Source organism: Sciurus carolinensis, chromosome 9 (genome assembly GCF_902686445.1).
Source record: "Sciurus carolinensis chromosome 9, mSciCar1.2, whole genome shotgun sequence".
NCBI classification, from domain to species: domain Eukaryota; kingdom Metazoa; phylum Chordata; class Mammalia; order Rodentia; family Sciuridae; genus Sciurus; species Sciurus carolinensis.
This window is the reverse complement of record NC_062221.1, coordinates 139,490,795-139,516,875: the sequence shown is the minus strand read 5'-3', so window position 1 is coordinate 139,516,875 and position 26,081 is coordinate 139,490,795. Positions and strand designations below refer to the sequence as shown.

The 26,081-nt window shown below is 49.4% G+C and overlaps 1 protein-coding gene across 3 annotated transcripts in view; it reads right to left on the bottom strand.

The window, feature by feature from the left end:
- Trappc10 (trafficking protein particle complex subunit 10) overlaps positions 1–26,081 on the bottom strand; it is a 76,095-nt gene that overhangs the window by 24,504 nt on the left and 25,510 nt on the right. For all 3 annotated transcript variants that reach the window (XM_047563208.1, XM_047563207.1, XM_047563209.1), the window contains 9 exons: positions 24,539–24,735; positions 20,121–20,316; positions 16,285–16,396; positions 14,248–14,495; positions 4,815–4,961; positions 4,114–4,228; positions 3,628–3,704; positions 2,725–2,816; positions 99–239 (listed from right to left, as the gene is read on the bottom strand). In XM_047563208.1, the coding sequence (XP_047419164.1) occupies positions 99–239; positions 2,725–2,816; positions 3,628–3,704; positions 4,114–4,228; positions 4,815–4,961; positions 14,248–14,495; positions 16,285–16,396; positions 20,121–20,316; positions 24,539–24,735 (1,325 nt within the window). The remainder of the gene's footprint in view (positions 1–98; positions 240–2,724; positions 2,817–3,627; positions 3,705–4,113; positions 4,229–4,814; positions 4,962–14,247; positions 14,496–16,284; positions 16,397–20,120; positions 20,317–24,538; positions 24,736–26,081) is intronic.

The window sequence follows — 26,081 nt, the reverse complement described above, 5'->3', positions numbered from 1 at the left end:
AAAACCACTGACAAGGCATTCACTTTGCACTCTGGAACACCTGTGAGCATGCTGCTCTAAGAACAGAAAGTAACAGTCCCTACTTCGGGAAAGGATACTTTTCAAGTTGCCCAAGGTGCTTCTGGCACTCAGCTAGCTGCTTCCTCGTGTGAGTGACAGGTAGGGCCCAGCCCTCGGCCAGGTAGTTTTTCAAAGCTCCCTGCAGATACGTTTCTGCCTTCTGTGGAGACCTTTTCCTCCTACCAAAGTCAACAAGCACAAACTCCCGTGAGACATGCTGTTCCCACCCAGTACCTGCTGCGCTTCGCACCCACACAGGACAGGACACGAGCATTGCCTTCTGCAGTCCTCACCACTACCCTTCATGTGAGATCACTAACCCAAGATCCACCAAGGGCTTCCAGGCAAGGGCTGAGAAGTGGCTGGTGGTAACAGTACCACCTTACTGCTGCCAGCCCCAGGCACTGATCACCTACTGCAGCAAGGCCTCAGTGAGAGGTGAGGGCTGAAGGGACAGCCAAGGCAGCTGGGAAACTGTGGCACCCCCCCCCCCCGAACACATGCAAATACAGCCTTGTGGCCCTGCCAGGAGACCTCGGGCACAGAGCCACAGAGAGCCAGGAAGGATTCAATAATCAACACGTGTCATTAAGAGGGCCCTGCCCAGTCCAGTGAAACTGTGAAGATGCTCAGAGTAAACCCAGCACAGATCAAGGTACAAGCCACCAGAGCCTGCCCGAGTCAGAAAAGCAGGAGAGCCTCTCCTGTCCCAGAGGGTGCCCTCCTGAGCTTGGCCAGTACTGCCAAAAATGCGCCAGGGCACCAGGGGACATTCCCAAGTCCACCAGACTACTCTGGAAGTGGAAAGAGTGCGATTTTCCCAATTAAACACTTTATCTCAATTATACAGAATGGTGGGCTTCACTGGGGCATTTGTGTACACAGAAAAAAACACAAATTTGATCAACTTCACCCCTCAAGACTCCCACCTCCTCCAACCTCTCCCTCCACCCTGATGGAACCCTTCCGCTTTCATGTATCCCTTCAATTAAATATACTATCAAACTCAGTGCATTTTAAACTATCAGGTTACCTTAGTTTTTCTAGACTTTTATGGTTCTCCCACTGACCCCTTTCTTTTGTTTGTTTGTTTGTTTGTTTTTTTGGTCCTAGGTGCTGAACTCAGACTAGAGGGGCTCAATCACTGAGTTATATATCCAGCTCCTTTTTATTTTTTATTTTGGGACAGGGTCTCACCAAGTTGCTTAGGGCCTCACTTAGTTGGTGAGGTTGGCCTCCAAGTTGCAATCCTCCTGCCCCAATTCCCAAGTTTCAGGGACCACAGGTATGGTACCATGCCCAGCTTCCACCCTCATTGTTTATAGATCAGAATCTCCTATACTTCCTCACTTACTATCTGAGCCAAAGATTCCTAGACCTAGAGCTTGAAAGGACTTCAGAGATAGTCATCCAGGCCTGCAGACAAGGAGACAGGCTGAACTGGAGCCAGGGCCCAGGTCTCCTCTGAGTCCACTGCCTTAGAACACACCAGTGCGACAAGCGAGCTGAACTCACAGCACTAGAAGACATGACCTCCCTACTGGGTTAACCGACACTGGGTTCCTCAGGTGCACCAGACAGGATTCAAGGGAGCTTAGTGCTAGCTAACCCTGGCTCTACCACCGATGCTCTAGAAACCAGGTGGTGCCCTCGGATCGCCCGCCTGTGAACCCCTTCCCAGCCACTCACATCAGTTCACACACTCGTCTCTCTTACTTCAACTGCTGAACTTACTGTAAGCACAGACTTTAAGACCTCATTTCCAGCACATCTTTTCTTGAGAAAACATGCATACATGTCTTTTATGTCTTTTCCCTTACAATTTATATCTCTTTTCAATGCTTTGAAACAGAAACTGCACTGCCAGTCAGGACTTCTCTTTAACAGGTTGATTTTGTTTTCCCTTACAGAAGAATTCCATTTAATATTTGCAGATATTCTCTCTTACAGGAGATGGACCATCCACCACTCTAGGTTCTGGCTATAAACCCTCCTGCCCCAGAGGCCAGACAGTACTTGCTTCTAAAGATCATGTAGGAGTGCCAGGCAGGTGGGGGTACATGCCTGTAATTCTAGCTACTCAGGTAGCTGAAGCGAGACCTGGATCACAAGTTCAAGGCCAGCCACAGGCTGATTTTCTCAAACACACTAGAAATAGATTAAATTCAGGGTCTTTTCTTGCAATCAAACTGAAGCTGGAGCAGGAATGGAAATCTGTGCTATCTGAACACACCTAGCAGTCACCCCGGACTACCCTCTAGCACACATCCAACACACGCAGCTGCTTGTTCACATCACAGGCCTCAAGGACTCCATCCTGCTAATAAGTGAGTGAGGCCCTAGAGGAACACTGCAGAACAACACTGAGGTGACTTTCCCTTGGGAGGAAGACTCTCAAACATGCCTGCATAATTCTTTAAAGTTAGTATAATATTGTGTGTGTGATTAAATGAAAGAACTTCAAAGACCAAGAACAGATGTAAGAAGTAACAAGCTGAAACACTCTCCATTCAATTTTCAGAAAAAATTAAACACCAAATGATGGTGGCTGAAGAACAACAGATTCTACATTTATGTACACTTTACACTAACTCCACACACAGATCTTCTTCCATACATATAGTGAAATGTTTAAAATTCAAAGAAAAGTTCAAGAGCGATTACATGTAAAATTCTGCTAGATCTTTCCCAACAAATTTGGCAGATCGAATCCTCCCAATGCTCGTATACATTTCAATGGTAGCATGGGACAAATCCTATGGAAGAGTAAAAGAAAAAAAGCACAATTACATATTTGAATTTTAATGCTAGACAGATCTTATGTTTATTTATCCAAAACTATAGTAAAAAACATTGTTATTAATGTTAACATTTTTTTCTTGGCATCTATTTTTGCGCTGTTTTTCTCTAACATGTAACCTGTACAGTTGATAATGCACATGTGTGTATACACATATACATAATGAAGTACAATAATAAATGCCCATGGATTCATCTACCACAGGGGTAGCTTTTCAAAGTCCTTCTGTCTGAGGGTGCCCTTTCTCTCCCTTTTCTTTTTTTTGGCAATCCCTAGAGCAGATCCTTTAATAACATTTCTGAGGGTGCCCTTTCTGTAGTCTTCCCACCCGTCTACTGAGTGTATTCTGGGGCACACACTCAGACCCTGAGTTACCCACAACCCAGGAACCACGTGGATCTACCACATGCTACCCATACTGCTTTCTGAAGTCTGTCTAATCCAAATCTTCTAAAATAAAACATGATAAGCTCTGCCCAAAAAATGGTTCCTTTTAAAATTTCAAGTTATTGAAGGGGCAAACCCATATTGAACAAAATTGCCAAGTATTGAAAGATGCATCCATGCCTAATTAGGACACCAAGATACAAATAAACACTTGGGGAACAATCATCCCACATTTTGTCCACAGCTCCTGACGATGCCAAAGAAATAACTGGGTCAATGAGAAGGGATCACAAGTACATCCCAACTCCAAAGTTCAGACAGAAGGGCAAGTCTTCTGCAGGCAGAGTTGTGCGTGGGCACTGGGAGCAGTCGATACTCACCAAGTAGTGCTTTTCAAAAGCTTCCACCGAGGACAGGGCTTCTCTGAGTTTCTTGTAAGGACTCTGAGCTGTGTTGGCTTAAATAAAGAGAGAAGAGGGTCCTTACTCATCTTCATTGGCATTTGCCTTCTAACACAACAGACCTACGTCTGACTCGGGGATATTACAAATGCAGCCAGGACAACCAGAACCACACTGTTGAGGACAGCAACCCTCTGCTTCCACCCTCCAGCCCCTGTGCTCTTTCTGGCTGGCACACTCATAAAGTAGTCTAACCCTTCATGCAATCCCTCTCACTGACCTCTGGTCAGGCTTCTCAGCAACATGCACTACAAATACACCGTTGGTTAAGTCATTTCCCAAATGATCTGCAATGGCCTCAGATCCAAACAGTGCCACAGATACTATTCACTTCTTTGAATTCCACTAGTAGAAGCACTCTCAGTTCAGCAGGTGTTTCTTACCATACTACAGCAACAGTAGTACCTGTTTCAGGTCGCTCAGCTCCCAAACCTGCCAAGAGATCAACTGTCCTATTGAGGTCTTCTGAGTTAGGTCCTTTTTCTGACACGAGTCCACATAAGTAGCCCAAGGCCTTTAGCTGTTGAGATAAACCCACAATTTTAACTAATTTCCCTTAAGAGCCAGTAGAAAAGTCATGAATTTAAAGATAAAAGATTAAAATCCAGCTTTCCTATCCAAATGATTCAAATCTGGATATAGAAATACACATCACTAGATCATCTCAAACTCACACGTTCTCTAAGACGGTCCCCGGCAAGGCTGTGAGCCAACAAGGCTCTGCCTCCACCCTCCACCCACCTGTGCTCTCCAAGCTCCCATGGTCTGCTGCTCCCCTGCTCCCCAGCAGCCCAGCTAGCTGCAGGCACCTGAGGCCACATTTTGCCTTTCTGCACCAGGCAGTGAGCTCCACCCTTCTCATCCACTCCTTCCTGACATGGAGCCCCGTCTCCAGCACAAGGACAGGCGGCACTTACTGTCTACTGGATAAACCTGCAGGCAGTAGGAAGCCCCAACCCCAGAGCCATCCAGGCACTATAAGGCCACAAAAGCACCTGAGAGCACCTGTTTCAAACTCAATAAGCAAGACCTCTCCAGACAGCTCAGGGCACCCACCACACAGCACCTTGTGGACAACGGGAGCACTCCATGCCTAGGGACAGTACCTTTTCTGTGGCATAGCTCCACAGTCCCACTGTGTGGGCGATGTTGGAGTCTATCTGTGCCCGGTCACAGCAACCTTCTATCCTCTGCAACACCTCCAAACAGCTCAGAAACACCCAGCAGTCCAGAGCGCCAGGTGGCACCGACACCTGTGAGGACACAAGTGCAGGCAGGTGAGGGTGCTGGGGAGAGCACAGACCCACTGAGCCACATGGGTGTTCCAGATTTCCAGACCTGCAGCACCCACCCAAATACAGGCTGCAGTCTGCAAAGCTGAGGGGAAAATTGCCATCCCGGGTCTCTCAGGGAGAAAGGACTGCTCTTGTCCAAATGTGTCTGGGTTGTTATCTGATGCTGATGAGTGACTCAACTGGGATATGACTTTCAGTTATACAATTAAAAGCTATTAAGAAGCTGGATGTGGTGGCCACAGCTATGGTTCCAGAAACTCCAGGAGTTGAGGAAGGAGGACTGTAAGTTTGAAGCCAGCCTAGGCAACTTAGTGAGGACTTATCTCAAAATATAAAATAAAAAGGACTAGGGGGATAGCTCAGTGGTAGAGCACCCTTGGATTCAATCCCCAATACTGAAAAAAGACATTTTTTTAAAGACTATATTAAGAAAAAGAAGGCTTCACAAAAGCCATTTATCCTCATTTGTGTTAATCATGGGAGCTGGCAATTTCTCAGTTTGGAGGGAGGACTTCAGGAGTCTGACTGGTCATTAAGACAGACTGCATTCAACAGCAGAAACAAATGCTGAGCAGATGTGCAATGGCACCCAGAAATGACAGTAGGATGCTTTGGACACGATCAAGGCATGTGGGGATGTGGGGATGTGGGTATTAAGGCACTCCTGTTGCTTAGCTACACACTAGAATGTTCCCTGGCAACTCTAATGCAACATCCAGGGCAAACCATCCAGAGAGACACTGGCTGTCACTGGAGCTGCTGCAGGTGGTGACGGAAACCAACAAGTTCATTAGACCATTCTCCCTAGATCTGTACTTACTCAGGCTTTCCATTTAAAAGACCAAAAAAGTTCTATTATCAGAAATGCAAAAGCATCTACCATACATGATGATTCTAAGAGCACGGCCCCAATTCCAGCCTCTCTGAAACAGGACTGGGTCTTGCCATCAACCTTCACTTACAATAACTGGCAATGCTGGCTTTTTTCTTGGTGACCCGAACTTCATGGTGTATCTTACGCTGGCACCTTATTTCTGGTGAAATATGCCACTTGGTAATATTCAAAAAAGGAACGAAAGTTCTACCAGATTCTGCACCAGTACACAAATGAAGAGCTATCTCATGCCAAAGAAACAGTCACAGAAGGTGTCCTCAAGAACAAACACAAGAACTTGGAGTTAAATGGAAAGAACCAAAGAGTGCCTTACAGGTGCTCATAGAGGCTGACTTGCCTAGTTTTGAAAATGAGATAAACTATTAAAATCCTTTGAAATAAAGCAGCATAGAAAAACATGCACCATCAGAAGTTCTGTTCACAAACGTGTGTGACTTTCTCAGCAGACAGCAGGCCATGCCAAGGGCATGACCCCCAAACAGCAAGACCTTCGTCCATCAGGCCAGGGCAGGTCAGGGCCCCTTCATCTTAGGGACATTGCCACCCCATTCCTGACTTCCTGAGGCCTTCTGTGAACAAGCCACCTTCACTGGGCATGCGCTGGGGGCAAAAGGACCTCCTGGGAGAATGACAGGTTTCTGCAGAGGACTCTACACAGTACTTTGTGTGGAGTCTACAGAGACAAATCCAAAGAGGAAAAGAAAGTATTAGAGCTGGAGCAGAGACACTGTGGTCAAGGTGCACCCGAGGTGCAGGCAGGTCCCAAGGCACACAGTGGCACTTGGCACCAGCGCCTGAGCAATCAGTACTGCTCTCCAAACTCAAGTTCAGGGCAAGAGCGGTGGAGAACCAAAGCAACACAACGGACAGCACAGACACACAAACAACCCATAGGCCACACCATGTGGGAGAGGGCACCATGAGCAGACAGATGTTTCCTTGGTATATGTTTCTGCAAAGAGCAAGCACTGTTTTGGCAAGCTTGAATGACAAAATTTAAAAGCCACCAACACAGAAGCAGCTGCCTTTCTAGTGGGAGGCTGCAGCCCATGCCCACACAAGGCACAGGGAACACCCGGGGTTCATTTCACCCACTGAAAGCTAGAGCCTGCTGGAGCCTCCTGATGGTCCTGCTGGGGGCCCAACGCCCACCTCCGGGTCCTTGTGCTACTCGCCCACTGGCTCTGCACTGGCTTCCTGGAGCTCTTCTCCGGTTCCTGTTTTACCTATCACACACCATTCTAAACCTAAGCTTTGACTGGAAGAGCAGAAATGTGCATGCTGGTTTGCCATGCCTCATAGTGCTTCCGACTCCTGGCAGTGCCCTTGGCCTCTCACACTACTGAGCTAGAAGAGCAGCTGCGAGAGCCACCCCACTCCAGCTAAGCACCTCAAAAGAACAGGCATTCTGTTTCTTCCCAACAAGACCCAAAGGCCTGACGGAAGTGGGCTGTACAGCAGGAGATCTCCTAAGACTTTTGGGAACTTTACTGAGACACACATTTATTGAACATACAACTGTAGTCATACTCCTTCACTGCTTTAAAAAAAATAAATCACAAAGTACATACACTGAGGTATGTAAGGAGCACAAATTCTAAATCTAGAGCTCAATGAATTTTTACATATATAAGTACCATCCAAGGAATAAAAAGTTTCTATCTGACTAGAAGGTTTTCTTCATTCCTTGCCCCTGTTACTATCTATTTCAAAAAGGTGGCTTTTGCCTTGTCTTTGAACTTCAGACACATGGAATCAGATAATCTGTCCTCTTGAGCAGGCATGCTCCTTCTTCAACACCACATCCTCAAGACCCTGTCCGTAGCTTTGTTCTTTCTCATCCTATGTCAGATGTTCTGTGACTTCACCACTGCTAAGTAGGGGGTTTCCAGTGTTTGTCCACTCTGGGCAATGCTAATTTCAAGGCCTCCCCACCTCCTGGGGAACCTTCACAGACTGAGAAGCCCGCACCTGTGCTCCATCCACTCAAATGGCCATGAGGCCTCAGGCGCTCCTCCTCCCCAGGCCCCTGCTGCATGTACACTGAGGAGGAGCCAGCTGGGCGGCACAGGAGTACCTACTCAGGAGGCTCATTCTCTCTTCCAACAGTGCCCCAGACAGGATAGTGCTAAGAGCCAGAGGGCATCTACAGGCACTTGTGACCTCTAGCTAAGAATTAAAGCCACAGTGCCCAGGAACACATCTGCACGACTCTTCTTTGCTCCAGGGGAACTGCCGGGGAATGAACCAACACTGGGTTCTCTCACCAGTACGCAAGCTTCCGAGTTCATCCCTATACTCCTCTTATGGCTGGACACATTTTTCTTGACCTGGGGACAGAACAGTTGGGTCAAAGGACAGGCCCATGTTGAAGCATTAGGAGACGCTGCCAGAGAGTTTTCCAAAGTGGTGGCACACACCAACAACATGTGCATCATCTCATGTGAGTTCTAATTTTCCTATGTCTTTACCAACATGTAGAATTTTGATCTTTTCTTAAATTTCATTTAATCCAGAATGGTGGAACTTGAGAACAGAAAAGGTCCCACATACTCTGGGGAAAAAAATGATCCACAGACACAGTTTAAACCTGTCCAAATGAGCATCTGCCCCCTCCCGTGCAAGGTGGCTGGTGTAGGAAGGCGTCTTTGACAAGCACACAGGCCACATGACCTGTCTTGGCCTGCATCCCATCTGGAATTCCACACCACCCGGAACTGACACAGACAGGACTCTGCTCTGCCCGAAAGCTTGGCCCGACCACAATTCTGGGGCTTCATCTAGGAGCCAGTGGTGGTCCTGTCTATTCCCCATTGAAGGATGCTGAGCAGATCCACAGACTCCTAGTCACTTTGCCACTCATCTTGTACAACATTCTTCTAAAATTCATTTCTTGATATAAATATTCTGTAACTTTTGTTAAAGTCCCTCCTTATCTCCCCATTCCTGAAATATTAGTAATGCAAAGAGCCACTATAACATTTTCCAAGCATAAAAAAAAAGCCACTCTTTTTTTCTTTCTTTTGAATACAGCCTACAGAATACAACGCACAAATACAAATTCTCTGTGGTCCCCAGCATGTCCACCCTGGATGGAGACTAGAGCAATAGCCCCCGGGAGCTCTAAGCCTGTCACCTGCCCTTCATAAGTCCCCAGCAGGACCGCTCATCAGAGTGGTTCTGTGCACAGTGGAACTCTGCAGGTGAGGAATCGAAGGGCATGCGTTCTCTGGTGTCCCGGCTACTGGCAGGATTCACATGTGCAGTTTTTTCATCCCTGTTCCTCTGCACAAACATCAGGATGACGTCGTCCCTTGCACATGATGGGTGTCTGGGTTTTCCCCACTGCAGGCAACGAGTCACACTACAGCACATTCATGTACCTGCCCGGTGGTAGTGGGCACATGCCCGCCTCATTGCAGCAGGTATCCCCGCACACCTTTCCACACAGGTGCAGCATTCACACCATGGTCAGGGCATAGACTGCTGCTCTGCCCACTGCTGCTGAGCTGCCCACCTGGTCCTGGTAGTGAGCGCTCATGCTCTTCACGTTGCAGCGAGATCAAGCACTGCGCGCCTCCTCCCGGCACTCTTCTTTCATGTTTGGTCACAGTTCCACTCGTAACTCCTGTCCACAGCTGCGTTCCTGGGCTCCTTTACATGTGGACGCCCAGCAGGCTCAGTGCCACTCACTGAATAAACTCTTCTCAAGTCCACGCACTTAAAACCTAGCCCACTGGTCTGAGTTCAGAACCTCACCCTTCCCCCTGGATCATGGCAGATGTTTCTAGACTCCTCTTGCCTCCATCTCCTCTCTGCTTCTCCTGCCTTGGCCCCACAGCTCCTAACATTTCTTGTGGCAAACAGCTTTAGCCTAAGGACAGCACCCACTAGCTGTGGTATACAATGCCACCACGTCCTGCCTCCCAGTACCTTGTCGCTCATCTCCAAGCACACCTTGCCCTGACGCGCTGGTCAGGCTGAGCACCCTCACAGCTCTTCAGGGGCACTGTCTGCTCTGCCTGAAATGCACTCCTTCAGGGGTCACCTGGGGAGCAAGCTCTCACTCACTGACACACAAGGCCTACAGGTGGTGTTTGGTCCTGGAACATCCCCAAAGGCTGGTGAGTTGAAGCCTCGGTTCCCAGTGCAGCAGCGTCTGGAGCGGAGATCTGGGGAAGTGACACGATCATCGTGAGGGCTCTGGCCTCGCTGGTGCCTCGACCCATTTGATGGCTTCATGATCTGAGTGGAGGATGGGAGGTGGTGGACAGTGGGCAGGTAGGGTGTGCTGGCTGGAGGACACAGGTCACTAGGGGTGTACTCTTGGGACTGTATCTGGTCCCTGGTCCCTTCCTCTAGCTCTTCTTCCTGGATGCTGTGAGCTGAGACGCTTTCCTCCCTGTGCCCTTCCACCATGATGTTCTATCTCACCTCAGGCCCAAAGCAATGGAGCGGGCCAACCATGGACAGAATCTCTGAAACCACAAGCCAACATAAATCTTTCCTCCTGTAAGTTGTTCTTGCTGGGTATTTAAAAGCTGATGAACACAGGCGGGGTGCTATTCTGTTTTCTGCTGAAAACAGAGAGCCTAAACATTTGGCACAAAACATGCCCAGCAACAATTGGTTGGAGGAATGACTCTTCTAAAACTGCACTCACAGAGACCCTCCTAACAGAACCGTCCCCAGCACCCAGCATGGGCACCGTGTAGCCTGCCCCCCGCTTCAGGCCGGGACCACCAGCACTGCACAGCACAATGTGCTCTAGCAATCCGAGTGGGTTGACTGTGGTTCTTGCACGGAGCAGGGTTTCCTCTTCACTCATGTACCCTCTCCCTGGCCCTTGTATGCACCACAGTGTCTGGCAGGCAAGCACATGTTTCCTAAATGATCCTGACAGTTCCCTCTTCCTCTCCCAGGGGACCATCGACTTTGATTCCTCTTAGGCAGCCTCTCATTACCTACCACCCTTCCAGTTCAGGTCCCCATGACTGCATGTCACAGTAACCCCACCTCCCCCACTCAAGGGCCCAGCGAGGTGTCTGGTCTGCAACCCTCAGAGGGCATGGCTGCCCTGCCTCTGCCAGGCCCCGCAAGCCAGCCAGCTGCGCTGCACCCTTGCCTCTTTCCCTGGCGTGACCTGTGATCCCAAGCTGGCCAACTGACAAAGGTTAAATGACACAGCCGGAACACAGTTCAAAACAAGCAATCACTTGAGTCATCATGGTGATAGACACATAGTGGCCTTCCAGAAAACACCTTCCTTGTGTTCTCCTGTTGTAAAACTCAACACACACGTCACACTGCTATCTTGCCGAAGGCACTGCTGGTATAGCTGAGAACAAGGAGGCCCTTCTGAAGGCCAACGGCCACATGTATCCTGGCCTCACAAGTCCACCTGCACCAACGTCCTCCCAAATGTGCATACAGGACACACACTGCAACTAGAGGCTTCCGGACAGCACAGCTGTTCAAACAGCAACAGGAGTCATGACTGCAGCTCAACGACAGAGGACACAGACCAGAGAGGCACCCAACCTGGAACACCCAACCACACGTGCTTCTGCACATTGTCTTTATTTTCCAGACTCACACAGAGAATCTATTCAACTTTTGGTGAATGGAGGGCACGAAGATACTGCTGGAAAAAAGCAGAGTTGGGAGGAAGCTCTGTGACAGCACATGCTGCGCCTGTGGGACCAAGAGGCTTTAGGGTTGCCCTCTGCGAGCTGACAAGGTAGGCACAATTTTCATTTTACGCATTTTCAATCAGGTCATCAGCCCAAGGCTAGGAAGTGGCACCCCCAGGGTGGGCACCCCCAGGTGGAGGCCCACTGCAGTGCTGCTACAGAGGCAGGCTGAGGCCTGACTTTACTCCACTGCCTCCTATTCTCTGAGAGCAACTTTACATCAATGGGCAGACCACGCAGGAAGTTTCTGGAACACAGGACACAAGCCACAGAAGCACATACACCAAGCACCTTCCCCTGGAGTGACCTCACAATAAGGACACAGAGGGAGCTCAGAGGTAAAGAACTGGGTTAGAGCCCCGCCCCAGGAAAACACACAGAACAACACAGAGCAGTGGCCAAACAGCTGCACGCAGGCTTCGCACCCGCATGTGCTGACAGATATAAGCGTGCAGAACCACATGCCTGCCAGCCCGCTGCTGGCCAGGCCCAGTCTCTTGTCTCCACCGCTGCTGGCCTGCAGGGTCTGGGCAGCCCCACCAGGTCCTGTGTGTCAGAACTCAAAGCTCCACACCATTTTTCAGACCATGGACATGAACACAAGAAACAACCCACCAGAAAGCTAACCCCAAACTGTAAATGGGTTTCTTCGTCACAGTAGAAGCAACTGTAGAAAAATTAAACGTTTGAGTCTTCTGAACCTTAAATCTATCCATAAAAATTTAAAAGAAATTCTAAGCATAAGTCTTTCAAGTTAATTGCCAACTGCCAAACTTATTTGAGATATAACAGCCCCTTCCCCCACAAACAAATAATCTCACAGAAAGACCCTACCGCAGACGTGAAGGGTGGAGCATGAGCTGGTGACAGGCCCACACGCCAGCCAGCAGGCTCCCCAAGGCCCCAGGAAGAGGCTGAAGGTGCTGACCTCAGGCCTCACACAACACAGGACCGGGCGCCAGGCCCTTCCCACACCCCACCTCAATGAGTCCTCACCACCCAAAGGACAGCTGGTCTTCACCTCCACCTCAAGAAGGAGAAAAAACATGCTTTCGGAGGAAGGGAAGGCACACACCGTTCCAGGCAGAGGCAACAGTCTGCACACAGCCCACCAGAGCCTCCGTGCTCAGCTGTCTTCCTGAACCTAATTCTCAAACGACAGTCAGCGGGGCCAGATGACCAGTACAGAGTAGAGCCACTCCTGACCTGAAGGAGTCACCCATGAACAGTGCCCACCTCAGTGCTGAGAAACAGGTAGAGGCTGCCAAGGGGATCACGGGTGCCTCAGCAGCAGGGACAGGTGAGTGGAGCAGGGAAGGTGCCAGGAGGACCCAGCCATGTGCTGGGGAGGAGGAGCAGGAACCAGAAAAAAGTCACTGGGAGGAAGAAATGGCACAAGGGGACAGGGTGACAGGGGGCATGCCCTCACCTGGACCCAGCATGCAGGTTGGTCTGACCTTCCTAGAGGGGACATCATACTGTTAGAAAAGTGCCAACAAGTACCATAAACATGACTCAGAGAAGGGACAGTCAAGACAAGAGTGACAATTTCACTCAACAGGAACAGGCTGTGGAAACCCCACAGTGAACAAGAAGCACCTCAAATAGTACACAGCAGTCAGAAGGCCCCTGGGGGACTCCCAAGACCAGCAGAGGAGGCCTGGGGGAGCCCAGGGGCAGTACGTGCTCAAGGCCAGCCCAACACTCCTGGCTGGCAGGGAGTCCACATCACCTTCACAGCCCTCTCCAGGGAGCAGGTCCAACTGACCATCTCCTTCACCAACAGCCAGAGGCTCTGCAGAATTCACAGGCTGAGCAGAGTTACAGGAGGCAGGAGCGTGTGGCCTGGCAGTGAGCGTGGCCCGGGCACAATTCCACAGCCAGCAGCACGTCCTGCAAACCCCCTGGGGTAGAACTGTGGCACACAGAAGGCCGGAGGCAGCCTTCAGAAGGGCCGCCAGGCCACTGGTCTCTGTAGGCCACTTCACACCCTCCCTACCAGCCCTGCTGGAGAGCTGGAGGTACTCTATCCTGGGCTCTGTGCCGTCCAGCTTTCAGAACACCTGGAGGAGATGGGGCAGGAAATCAAGGAGGCAGTGGCAGGGCCTCTCTCCTTCCCTGCAGAGCTGCCTGGGACAGCAGTTCCTTGCCCAGAAGCCACAGTCACCTGGGCAGCTGCTCAGCACACCGTAGGCTCTGCTCAAGTCCTGCCAGGACGGAGCTCGCTCCCTTGTTTTGCACACTGGCAGCCGCCACTCACACCGCTACCCGCATGTCCGTGCACAGAACCAGCTCTCTGGGAAGGGTATCCTGAAACAAAGTCCACATATGAAACCCAGCTGAGTGCCCTTCAGGTAAGTGACCTCTATTAGAGAAGGCTGCTCCGCTGGTGTAAGACACAGTCACCTTAAAAGCTACATGAAGAGACCAACCTGAAAGGCTCACTTTGCCAGTGTGAACTTCACCAAATGGAGAGTGGAGACTTCTGAGCAGTTAATCTATGTAAAAAGTAACTAAGCAAATAATAACTAAAAATTAAAGACATTCAGAAAAGGCGACCCTTTCCTCAGCATGAAGCCTTTGCGGGGAATGCCAAAGTTCAGAGTTTCCTGTGTGGACAGTCAAGGGCAATGAGTGGGGAGAGGAGCTAACTCACTTCCAAGAGCTTCAGCTCCTGCACGCAGCTGTGCAGCAGCTCCAGGGCCCGCTGAGCCACCTCCCACGGCCGCTGCAGGAAGAGGAGCAGGGTGCACTGGCGCGAAAACAGGTAACTGCGCAGGTCCAACAGGGTGGCTTCTTGCCTCTGTATCAATTCCCGCTTCTCCATATCTATGGGCTTGCGGAGGACCAGTCCATTCCAGCTCTTCACCGGCTGGCAGAAAAAAGTCAGCCAGTTGGCACCATCTAAACAAACACACATCATGAAAGTCGCTGACCATAGGTACCTCACCTGGCTCAGGTTCCTGCTCAGGACCAAGAGACCTCATGGAAGATCAGGAAGCTTTGCAATCAGTTACTCTCTGCCAACACACCATCCACTGGCTAGTGCCTCAGGATAGGGTAGTTTCCATGAGCACAGGCCTCTGGGTCCTGGCATCCCATGGCTGAGCCAGCAGTTGAGAGTCCAGGCAGCAAGGCACACCATCTTTCCTAAGCAGGAAAAGGACTACCTGGGCAGCCATGCAGAGATGGAGAGGTCAGAGTTAGAAACACCTCAGGCTCTGTGCCAGTCAGGCTGAGTCCTTGGGAGGAGTGTGGCAGGCTGCCTCACCTTTACCTATGGACTAGCATACAGTCTGTTCACCTGACCATCCTGGTGTTCTTGTCTGCCTTACTTTGCAGGGTTTCCTGTACAGACTTCCCTAAGTCAACCACGTCAACTACTAAGTACAGCTCCTGGAGGACAGGACAGTAGGCATGGGGCAGAGATGGCAGCAAAAGAGGGAAAGATCCTAGCATGTCAAATTTTCAACATTTTAATTTGTAGCACTGAAACTCAAATATGATCTTAAAACAAATGTAAGACTCTACAGCAACAAGGCATTCAATCTTTATGAAAAAAAATCTGCTTAATCTATTTTCCTCACTCCAAAAGAGGTGTCACTACCAGGTCTTTTTGGTTCCTGTAAGCAAGAGCTGACACTGGTATGTGGCACTACTACACACCTGACTAGCGAGGGCTCACAGCACCTTCACTGCTGCAGACTCCTACTTGGATGCTAAAGTGCACACTGGTGAGTCCCTACTCAGCAACACCCTTCTGCCAGATCCCCACCCCCAACGGTCCTCACAGACACTCCCACGTTCCATGCAGGTCTCTATGTCAAAGCCACCTGCCCAGAGGGGCTATCCCAGCTGCCTGTCTCAATCTGTCCCCTTCCACGGCCTCTGCCTACTTTTATCAGACATGGAGTTGAGTATCTGCTTTCTCCCCATGCATGCTCCATGAAGGAGAGGACAAGTTCCTCGCTGTTCTGGACCCTGTCTGGCACATGGAAACCCTCCACAGCATGTGCTTCAGCAAGTCCATCCCTTGGCCACCAAGCTTTGCCCAGGCTTGCTCTGGTGTTTTAAACTGCCCTAGGTTTAGTTGTCTGTTTGTTTATTTTGGGAGCGGGCACTATGGATTGAACTCAGGGGCACTCAACCACTGAGCCCCATCCCCAGCCCTATTTTGTATTTTATTTAGAGACAGGGTCTCACTGAGTTGCTTAGCACCTTGCTATTACTGAGGCTGCTGTGAACTGCCATCCTCCTGCCTCAGCCTCCTGAGCTGCTGGGATTACAGGCATGTGCCACCGCGCCCAGCTACTTCAAGGTTTTTAAAGACTGATGAATGCCCATTACAGTGGTGTCACATAAAATTCACAGCAATGAGCTTCAAGTACCACAAACCAAATCAAAAGAAATGTCTACTTGCGTGGTAGTGGGAGGCCTGCAAGCAGAAGCATCACCAGCGGACAGCTAAGCTGTGGCAAAAAGACTTCACAGCTGAAAACAGGTGGCTAAGTGCTTTTACCACTCTTCTAAGAGTGAAAGGGACCAATTCTTATTCCTCATTCTATATCCTACAGGAATTGAGAGGCCATATCTTCTCTAGTTTGCATAACAACCACAAACAATGACTGACGGAGGGCAAGAGACTACCTGCAAGTGGGGAAACTGAGGAGAGACTGCCGCGACCTCTACTCACCGCCGGCCCCGAAGTTGACGACATACTGCGAGAACAGGGCATCCAGCTCGTCATACTGCACCAGGGCATCTTCGAACTGCTGCAGCATCTCAAAGACAAAGGCAAGTTCCTCCTGTACCAAGAGACATCGGTCAGCTCTGGAAGCCACATGCAGCCGTGAGGGGCAGGAGAGCCGACATGTAGCACCACGAGAGATGCTCGCACCACCAGAGCCAAATGTCCTCTGATGACATCAGTGCCTGTGCACACAAGGGAAGGGGAGCAGAAAGGAGCAGGGCAAGAAGAGGACACCTGACCCATCAGCAGCAATGGACAGCGGCCGCAGCACACCACGATTGTGGCCCTTCTCACCTGCCCCCTGCTGTGGCTCTTGCTCGGCCTGCTTGCCAGGTCCCTCTTTTGTCCCCTCAGGCTCTCTGCTGGAGGCCTGGGGCTCACCTGCACACGTCTCCCCCTCACTCCCGATTCCCATCTGGTGAGCTTACCAAGGCATGGCCTTAGGCGCCAACTCTGCCTCAAGAACATCCAGTTCCTAACTCCAGGCCAGACCTGGGGCTCCATCTATGAGCTATGTCTCCAGGGCGCCCAGCAGACACTCACGCTGGCACATCCAATCCTGACCCCAGCCCTCCCGCCTGCTCTCCCCAGTGCCCTCTTCTCAGGCACAGTCACTCATCCCACTCGGAGGAATCCCCACCTGAGAGATCCCTGGGCCCCAAGGGCTGGCGCCCACCCTCCCTGCACCATGTCTGGTACCTCACTCAGCCACCACCGTGGCTGCCCCTGGTCCTCACACAGCCCTGGGCCTGCGGCACTTCTTCATGCTTCCTTTCAACACCCACATGGTTTGCCCTTCGACTTCCTTCAGGTGTGGCTATTGCCTGCTCAGTGAAGCCCCCCAGCACCTCCGTCCTCCGAGCCCGCCCGGGCACCCACAGCCAGCAGTACTCACAGGGCTTGCTTGCATTCCCCTCCCCCACTGCCGTGAGCATGCCACGAGTTCACCAACGCTGCATGTGGACTTGGCCCTAGCACATAGGACAACCTGTTGTCCACATGTTGAATGAAAAATGTACAGAGACTGTCAGGGATGACTCTTTTCTGATTTCCTTCACTGCACATTTAAGGCAGAGCCAGGAGGGTGTACGCACGCACATACATTTATACACTGGCACAATCGGCATGTGGAGTCCAGCTCCACCCTGTGTGCAGATGACTCCAAGTACTAGGGCCTGGGTCATGCTAGGGATCCCGAGCGACGTCCAGAGCTCGGTGTGCATTTTCCAGCTGCAGCTGGGCTTGTTGGCACCCCGTGCCACAGGTTCCTTATCAGGATGATAAAGGTGCCCTGGCACAAGGTTTCTGCATGTAAAACGTGCTCAAGAGGCCCGGCATGGGCAGCAGGCTTAGGTGCCAGCTGTTACAGCTCCCACATGACCCTTAGGAGCAAGGGGGAGACCTGGCCTGTTCCCTACAGACCCCAGTCCTGTGTCCTGCAGCCCAAACACAGTGGCAGGAGAGTTCAGGAGGAGTGCTGCATCACCCTGCCCCTTCATTTCTTTCCTTTGTCAAGTACTCCTGGGACCGAGCACTGCAGGGAAGGGATTCTCCCAACAGAGATAACATTGGCCAGGTTGCGTGCTTCTCAATGTGCAGCTCAGCAGTGCTGAGCACACGCACACTGCTGTGTAGCCCACTTCCAGACAGAAAGTCTGACCCTGAGACCACAACTTCCCAGAGCCCTAGTGGCTGGCACCTTCTGCTACCCACAAGCTGCACTGCTCCAGGGTCCTCGGCTCTGTAGTCTCACAGTGCCGGGCCTCGCTGGCTTCTTCCACTGAGCCCATCCTGCTACAGCACGGGCCAGAGGCTCTCTCCTTGCTCGTCTGCACCACTGAACTCACTTGAGATGTACAGAAGTGCGACCATGAAATGATGAGCCCTCCTCCTAGCCCGACTCCATTTCGTAAACGTCAACATCCAGCAGAACTTGCAATATCAAAACCAGAAATGATCAGCATAGCACCATCCAGCCAGAAGCCCTCGTTTGAATTCTGTCAGCTCTTCCACTAGCAGCCTTCGTTCTGCTCAGTATCCCACCTATGACTCCACGTGGCACCCAGCCGCTGCTGCCCTCAGTCTCTGCAGTCCCTCAGTCTTTCCCTTTCCTTCCTGACCATGGCACCTGGGAAGAGGGCTGGTGTTACTTTGTCTAGTGTCCCTCGACCTGGGTTCACTTGATGTTTTTCTATGACTGCCATGAGACTGTTAGCAAGGACAATGTATCTTTCTCACACCCCTAGCAAGCAGGTCATGGTGCGATGGTCTCACTGCAGGTGCTGCTGGCCTGGACTGGTTGGTTCAGGGTCTGCACTGGGCCTCCCACTGTGATGTGAGTAGTGGTTCCACTGGAGACTCAGAGACTCTGCAGTGTGCTTGCTACTGGCCTGAGGTCCTGGATCAAAGAGCTGAACCTTCTACTCAGCTGACTTTATAACCAAACAAGTATCCCCATTAACATGTTGTATGGAGGTGAACTTTGCTCCCTGGGTCACACCCAATCCCGTCCTCTTTCATTCTGCAGCCCTGGCCTTCAGCAGCTCCTTCAGGTGACACCTGCGGCCTCTGATGCCCCCCCTCTTTGTGCATTCCTCACTTTCTGGTATCCAGGACCCTCCCGTACATTGCCCACCTTAGCTTAGTTATAAACCACTTCTCCGAGGAGCTCTGGAGGATGGAGTTTAGCAACCAAGATCTGGGCACGACTTGTGCCCCATGCTTCTGGGGTGCTAATGCTTCTAGGCCTGTCAAAGGTCACAGCAAGGAAATGCACACATGCACATTAACCCTTGCACAGTCCACATTCCTAAACCCACCCATGCACCCATCCATCTCAGTCCACACTGACACCTCCATCCTAGACCAACACCCTGACTTCTTGTAGCTTCTCCCTTTCCTTTATAATACCCAGACACTATGCCTGATAAGCTTGAAGAGAGAAGAGCCAAGATGATCGGAAAGATGTGCAATGTGGTGATCACATACAGCACTGCTAGCATATTCAAATCCCCTTCCATGCATGTCCCTAAGATGTAAGCCCCAGAATAAAAAATAACATTCAAAATTGCTCATTAGAATGGATCCTGTATTTATTCAAAGGGCATTATGTCCTCAGTAACCAACGAAAGGGTATCTAAGGGTGAAACTTGGGCTCTGCCCCTAGGAGTTGGTGGACATGAGCAAGGAACCCTGCCAGTAATACCTGTCACTCTCTGCACTGTTAGGAGGGCTCCCTCCCAAATGCAGCTACTACACTTCCCTGTGCTAGAGAATTTTCTTCTTAACAAGGAGTAAGAACTGATTAGAAACTACAATTTTTAAAGCCCAAACACTCTAACAAATTAGAATAAAGCACCAAGTCTTTCTTGGAACTCAGGTCACAAAACAAAACCAAGGAGGAAATGTTTCCAGAAGCCATCCTCAGTCACGGCCCAGCAGGGGGGAACAGGCACCTCCAGCTCAGGCCCATCTCCCACTGCTGGGGCGTCTCTGTCTGATTCACAGTAATACCCGGAAGGCCCCTAAAGCCAAATAAACCAAAGAAGACTCTGAGAACAAAGCCCTTCCAGGAGGCCATAAGCCCTGAAGCAGGAGGACATCTGCAGACATCATCTCCACCTTCTGCTTCTCCAGCCAGTAATGGAAGTGTCCACTCTGGCTACTGTGACATCTGTTCTTAAAACCAGGTCCATGAGAGCTACCCAGGAGGGCTGCCTTGCTCAGAAAGGAAGGGGGAGAGCAGTGGAAACTGTCTAGTCACATCATTAGTCAAATACCTGCACCATGAAGTATTCGCAGAAGCTCCAGCCTGGCTCAGTCCTCTTCTCCCTCAAGGTCCGCATGTCATCCTCAAACTTGCCTAGGTTTTTGGTGAAAGACATAAGAAGCAATGTCCTGAGTTTGGTCAGGAAGGCATTCCAGGATTCCTGAGTTCGAGAAGAGTCCTTCAAAGGGTCGGACAGCACAACACACCTGCAAAGACACGGGGGCCTGTCTGTGAAGCTCCCTCCAGTTCTTCCCTGCCCCTCCTTCCCTCCTTCCCTGATGAAAACTGTTCGTCAGGCAGGGACCAAACCATGTGGTTTGCAGCCACATGGGCAATAGGTACCACAGAGGTTCCAAGGACAGTCTGCACTCAGTGGACTAGAGAGGGAAAGAGGAACTCCCGAGGGCCCTGGCCTCAGAACCATCTCTGGGTCTTTGTCAGGTATGGTGACCATGTCACACCCTGCTCCCAGTCCTTCCTAGCTTGCCCCTCATAATCCGCTAGTTCCTTGCGGTGGCAGGATGACATTCACATTTCCCCACCCAGCAGAGGAGGACCTCAGCATCTGGCCTCAGTTCCTCTCACTGCAGCCCAGGGCCACTGACTTGTTATGTCCTCCTGTACCCTTGGGCACTCCTGCTCACCCTGAGGCAACCTCAACTAAGCCCACCCTGCTGTGTGGTCGCATAGAAGGGCCGCAGGTAAAGCTGTCCTGTTACCGCAGATCAGCCTCTACCATTAGCCTAAGCTCCTCAAGGAAGTCTTAATAAGTAAGCCATTAAAAAAAACCTGCACATATAGGTCTGATGCAATTTAACCACGGAAGCCTACACCCATGGTGTCAAGATGCTGAAGCAGCACTCAAGGAAGTTCCCAGTGGTGTGGAAAAGGCAAGGTGCTCATCCAGTGGGAGAAAAGGCACTTCTATTTAGCCTTGCTAACAGTGATTTAGGAAGATAAAATCTGAACTCGAAAGTGATTTTAAGGGTGAAGGAAAGATGGTGGACTGACAAGACATCACTACACGTATGATTACACGAATGATGTGACTCTACATCGTGTACAACCAGAGAAATTAAAAGTTGTGCTCCATTTGTGTACAATGAATCAAAAACATAAAAATAAGGGGATGTGGGACAGAAAGATAGTAGAATGAAACAGACAGTATTACCCTATGTATATGTATGATTACATGAATGGTGTGAATCTACATTGTGTACAACCACAGAAATGAAAAGGTGTACCCCATTTGTGTACAATGAATTAAAATGCAGTCTGTAAAAATGAGATTTTAATAAAAAAAGAGAAGAAAAATAAATTATGTAAATAAAAGAACTAAGATGAACCTATAGAGTTGAAAAATATAAAAATTAAAAAATAAATGGACTTCGAGGCTTAAAAACAAAGTGACTTTAAAACCTTGATACTATGAGTGTCAACTTCTCTTTAGTAAATATCTTATGTGCACTATCAACACAGAGCAAAATGAACTGCTGCTCGGTTTCACATTCTCTGTGCCCCAGCATAGCCCCACCAGGGATTGGCTAAATACATGCCATTACCCACCAGTGGGCAAAACAGGTGAAACAGCACCAATCTACACATTCACCCCATGAGTCGTCAGAACCAAGAAAACTGATTCATCCCGGCCAGAACACTACCCTGATGGGAATCCTTCCCTGAGAGGCAGGGCTAGTGCCAGCCCACTCCTGAGGCCCCCCAGAAGCTGAAGTGTATTTATTCACTCTACAAACTGATAGAGACTATTAGTGCAGCAGCTCATCCTTAAGGTATCCTCAGGTTAATATAATAAGTATTACAGTATTAATATTTATATTAATATTAATATTATAAATAATAGTGTCTAATATAATGTAATTATCAACATCATTCCTGACCAAAAACAAACTCCCTACATACCTACAGGGGGATGGAAATGGAAACTGGCACACATACCAAACAACGGCATTTTCCTTTGGTGACCTAGTGCTTATCAATCAGACAGGAGAGAGTCACCACATCCCAACTTTGATTAAGCCTTGAGACCCTGTCTCAAGGTCCTCAATGTTTTAACAAAAAAGAACTATGCTTCAGAACTTCATCACAAGCCCAGATGGTGAACTGGAAAAGGGTGAGCCCAGAAAGCTAAGGGAGCAGGGATGGGCAGTGATTGGAAAGGGGGCAGCGTCTGGCTCAGCAAGCAACGAGTCAGCCTCGGACTCTAGGATTTGCCCAAAGTCTGAAAAGTCCACAAAACCTTTAGCCAAGCAATTTTCCTTTAAGGAATTTACCCTAAAGCAATAAGGATGTTCACAACACAGAGCTAGAAGAGGTTCACAACATTGTTTATAGCAATAACCAGTAAATGATTACCTATCAGCTCCATAGAGGACTAGAAATAACCTATGATACATTAATACTATGGAATATTATGCACTCGCTAACAGTAATGGCACAAAAACACATTTATTGTTCATGGAGAATTTTTATAATGTATTAAGCGAAAATAGCAAGTATGATATTGTGTGTAGTTTGATATCACTTTAAAATACACACATATGCATATGTATATATGCGTAATGAAAAAAACCTGGAAAGATAAATAAAATTCTTAAGAGTTGACTTCCAGGCTGGGGAGATAGCTCAGTTGGTAGCGTGCTTGCCTTGCAAACACAAGGCCCTGGGTTTGATCCCCAGCACCGCAAAAAAAAAAAAAAAAAAAAAACAAGAGTTGACTTCCATTTTCTTTTAGTTCATTAGCTTTTTCCAAATACTCTACAAGAACATGTAACATAATCAAAAATTAAAACATGTACAAAGCTAAAACCACTGTAAGCCATTTTAGGGCCATATTTTCAAAGAACAGACATTATACTGTTATAAAACAAGCGTCAGTAGAGACTACTATATTCAAATTTATGAGAATCTGATCCAGTTTTTTAAGTTAAAAATATATATAGGTTTGTTAAAAGACTGCAACATTTAATGAAAATCAAAATGGCATAAGGCGTATTTAGCTTATTGAGAATGAAATGTTAAAAATTTCAGTAAGTTAAACTAAGTATAAAAGAACAGTCATTAAATTGCAAATCAGTTTTAAATGGGTTCAGCAAAAACATACTTTTGGCATTTAGGTAAAAATTGCAAACACAGAAATAAAAGTAAGCAACAGGCACCTTGGAAAAAACATTACACAATTGGAAACTTGCTGAGTTCAGACTGATGGGCTCACTATTACCCTCTACTCAACGACCCCCAACACAGACACTTCCTTGGCCATATAAAGCAGCCTCCCGTGGCTGGGCTGCTGGTGCTCTTTGACACACAGCAGCTCTCCAGTTCCCACTGAGTGGCAGGTTGCTCTGTTCAGGACAGCTGTGAACATGGCTGAGCCTCCGGGGACAGATGCCCAGCTCTGCAGCATTTGTGAATGGGGCTGACCCTTCTGGTTAACTAGCACAAACACTCCATCAGAAAAGTTCCCGCGAGTGCAGGCTGCATGACTGAAGTGAGAGGAACTCTCTGATCGCAGTACTTGATGTGAGCCACATATAAATCAAGTCTGAACATCACTACATGCCTGGTATTGTGTGGAACATGAAAAAGACACCCAGAACTGTCAGCTCTTTGGGGTACCGCTGACATGTGGATGGGTCATGTAGTAAAACAGAGGTGTGGCCCTGGTTGGTTGGCACTCCAAGACACTCAGTCCTGCTCCTTCCTTACCTCCCCTGCAGGCTGCGCCACCCTGCACCCACCTCCCATCTCCCAGGACACCTCTCAGAGTAGGCTGGTTCCCCTCCCGTGACTCTCACAGCACTGGAAAGCTCCGTGGCAGCCCCTGTCCTGTGGTAACCATGGGAATGATGACCCGCCATGCCAGGGCAGAGTCTGGCTCAGCACTGACCCCTAGGGCCTGAATGAGGTCAAGTGCCAGTCTGGGACACCTGGCCATCAGTGATGCAGACAGGTGGAGGCAGCGGTGCTGCAGAAAAAGAAAGCAAGAGCAGCAGATGGGAAGGTAAGCCCTGAGGTGAAGGGTAAAAGCAGCATTTACAACTTCCTTCGGGGAACTCTTCATAGGGGCTCGCCACAGAAAACATAAAATTGCAGCCCCATAGTTTGAAAAAAAAAAAAAAGTTCAAGGAACCCTGGTCAACACAGACTGCAAGACTTCTCACTGTCAGGCTTCAGAGAGGATCCACTGTGTGGTCTTCCCAGGGTCTCCAGGGCCAGGAGCCTCCGCTCCCAGCAGCACAGTTGGGGGTGATTGCTTACAGCTCCCTGGCCTGATGGGAATTTCAGAGGGTGGAATACGTGCCCCGCATCATTCCCCAGACACTGCTGAGTCAACATGTGCTACCGCCTAGGAAGCCAGTGACGTGCCTCGCCCAGAACCAAATGAGGGAAAAGTAAAGATACACTTACCTGTCACTCTGTTTATTACAAAAATCATTTCTTATTTTGTCCACAATAGAAGTTCGGGGAAGGATGTTAGTTTTGTTTTTTTTCTTGGCATCATTTTCAACCACCACTATCAGCCAATCCACGGAGCTATGAGCTTTCAAGACATTCTGCCACTTGGTGAGGTCATCTTTTACTGTAGCTTTGTACACTTCTGTATCCTAAAAATTAATAAACGACTGTGAAAGCGAGTTAATGCCTTCTGCTCACATAGCACAGTGTGTCAGATGACAGTCAGTGGTCACAGCATGCTAACACACTGGAGCAGGATGACAGCCCAGGTGCACAGCTCGGCCCCTGCCCCAGAGCACTCTCCAGAACAGCAGTAGGCTGGGGCAGCAGGGCGTGGAGCTGGGAAGGGCACCAAAGGCCACGCTGCCCATGAAGCTACCAGGGACATTAAAGCCCAGCTCCAACAGAGCTCTGTGTCCATCACCCCAGGACTGCCACACTGTCCTGTGCTGACCATGGGCCTGGGAGCCTGCCCACACAACCCCAGGGAGACTCCTGTGGCCTCCCCACAACACTTTTCTCTATATAAGCCCCTAGTTCAGCTCTAACCTCAATACCCTTTGCGGGCCACACCAGAGGCAAGGCAGTCTTCCACACCCCTTAATGCCATTCCAACTTGCAGGAGTCAGTGGGGAGCCATGCTGCTCCTCAAAACCAGTTCCTCTGCTCCCTGACAGTCCCAAACGTGAGCATCCCAGAAAGCATCCCTCCTAAGAGAAGCCCACAGGGTCGGCACAGTTCCCTTCCAAGCAGAACCGGGCAACCACAGGCCTCCTTCTCCGTGGTGCTCTTGTAATTGCCCTCGTGCACCTTACATCTGCTCAGCACTCTGACTCCATCTACGTAAACCTAAACCAAGATATGTCTCATTTCAAAACTGAGCATACAAAGGGCTGTGGAAACAATGGCTGTGTTCAAATACATACTGTCCCCTCATTTATTTGCTTATGGATTTACTTTTGCAGTGCTGGGGACTGAACCCAGGATCTTGCACACGTGAGGTAAGCACCCCACTACAGAGCAGCACCAGTCCTACTTTCCCCTCTTTAACAGCTCTTCATGTTTCCAAGAACACATGAAAAATGCTCATGCAGACATGTGCTGACTTGACTGATCCACAAATGAGTTAAATCTTAAATCCTGTATCTAGTCCCTCCTTTGGCTTAAATTACTGAGTAGGAAGTTGCAAAAGGCAGTACTGATCATTTCTATACTGAGTTAAGAAACAACATCCTGATTTAAATTAGAAGCAAATACGACCCAAAAACATCTTTACTTAAAAATTAAGAAGAAAATCATCTTGCAAAAATCCATTTTCTATGAGTAAATATGCAGCAGCAACTTAATCATAAACTACACATTATCCCAAGCATGGCAGGTTTAGGACTTAGCTTAAATCTTGTATGTACCATGGGCTCCCAGAGCCCATGTGCACTATTTCTGGAGGTGAAACCAAACAGCCAGAGGATGGGTAGTCCGTGACTGCAGCATGCCA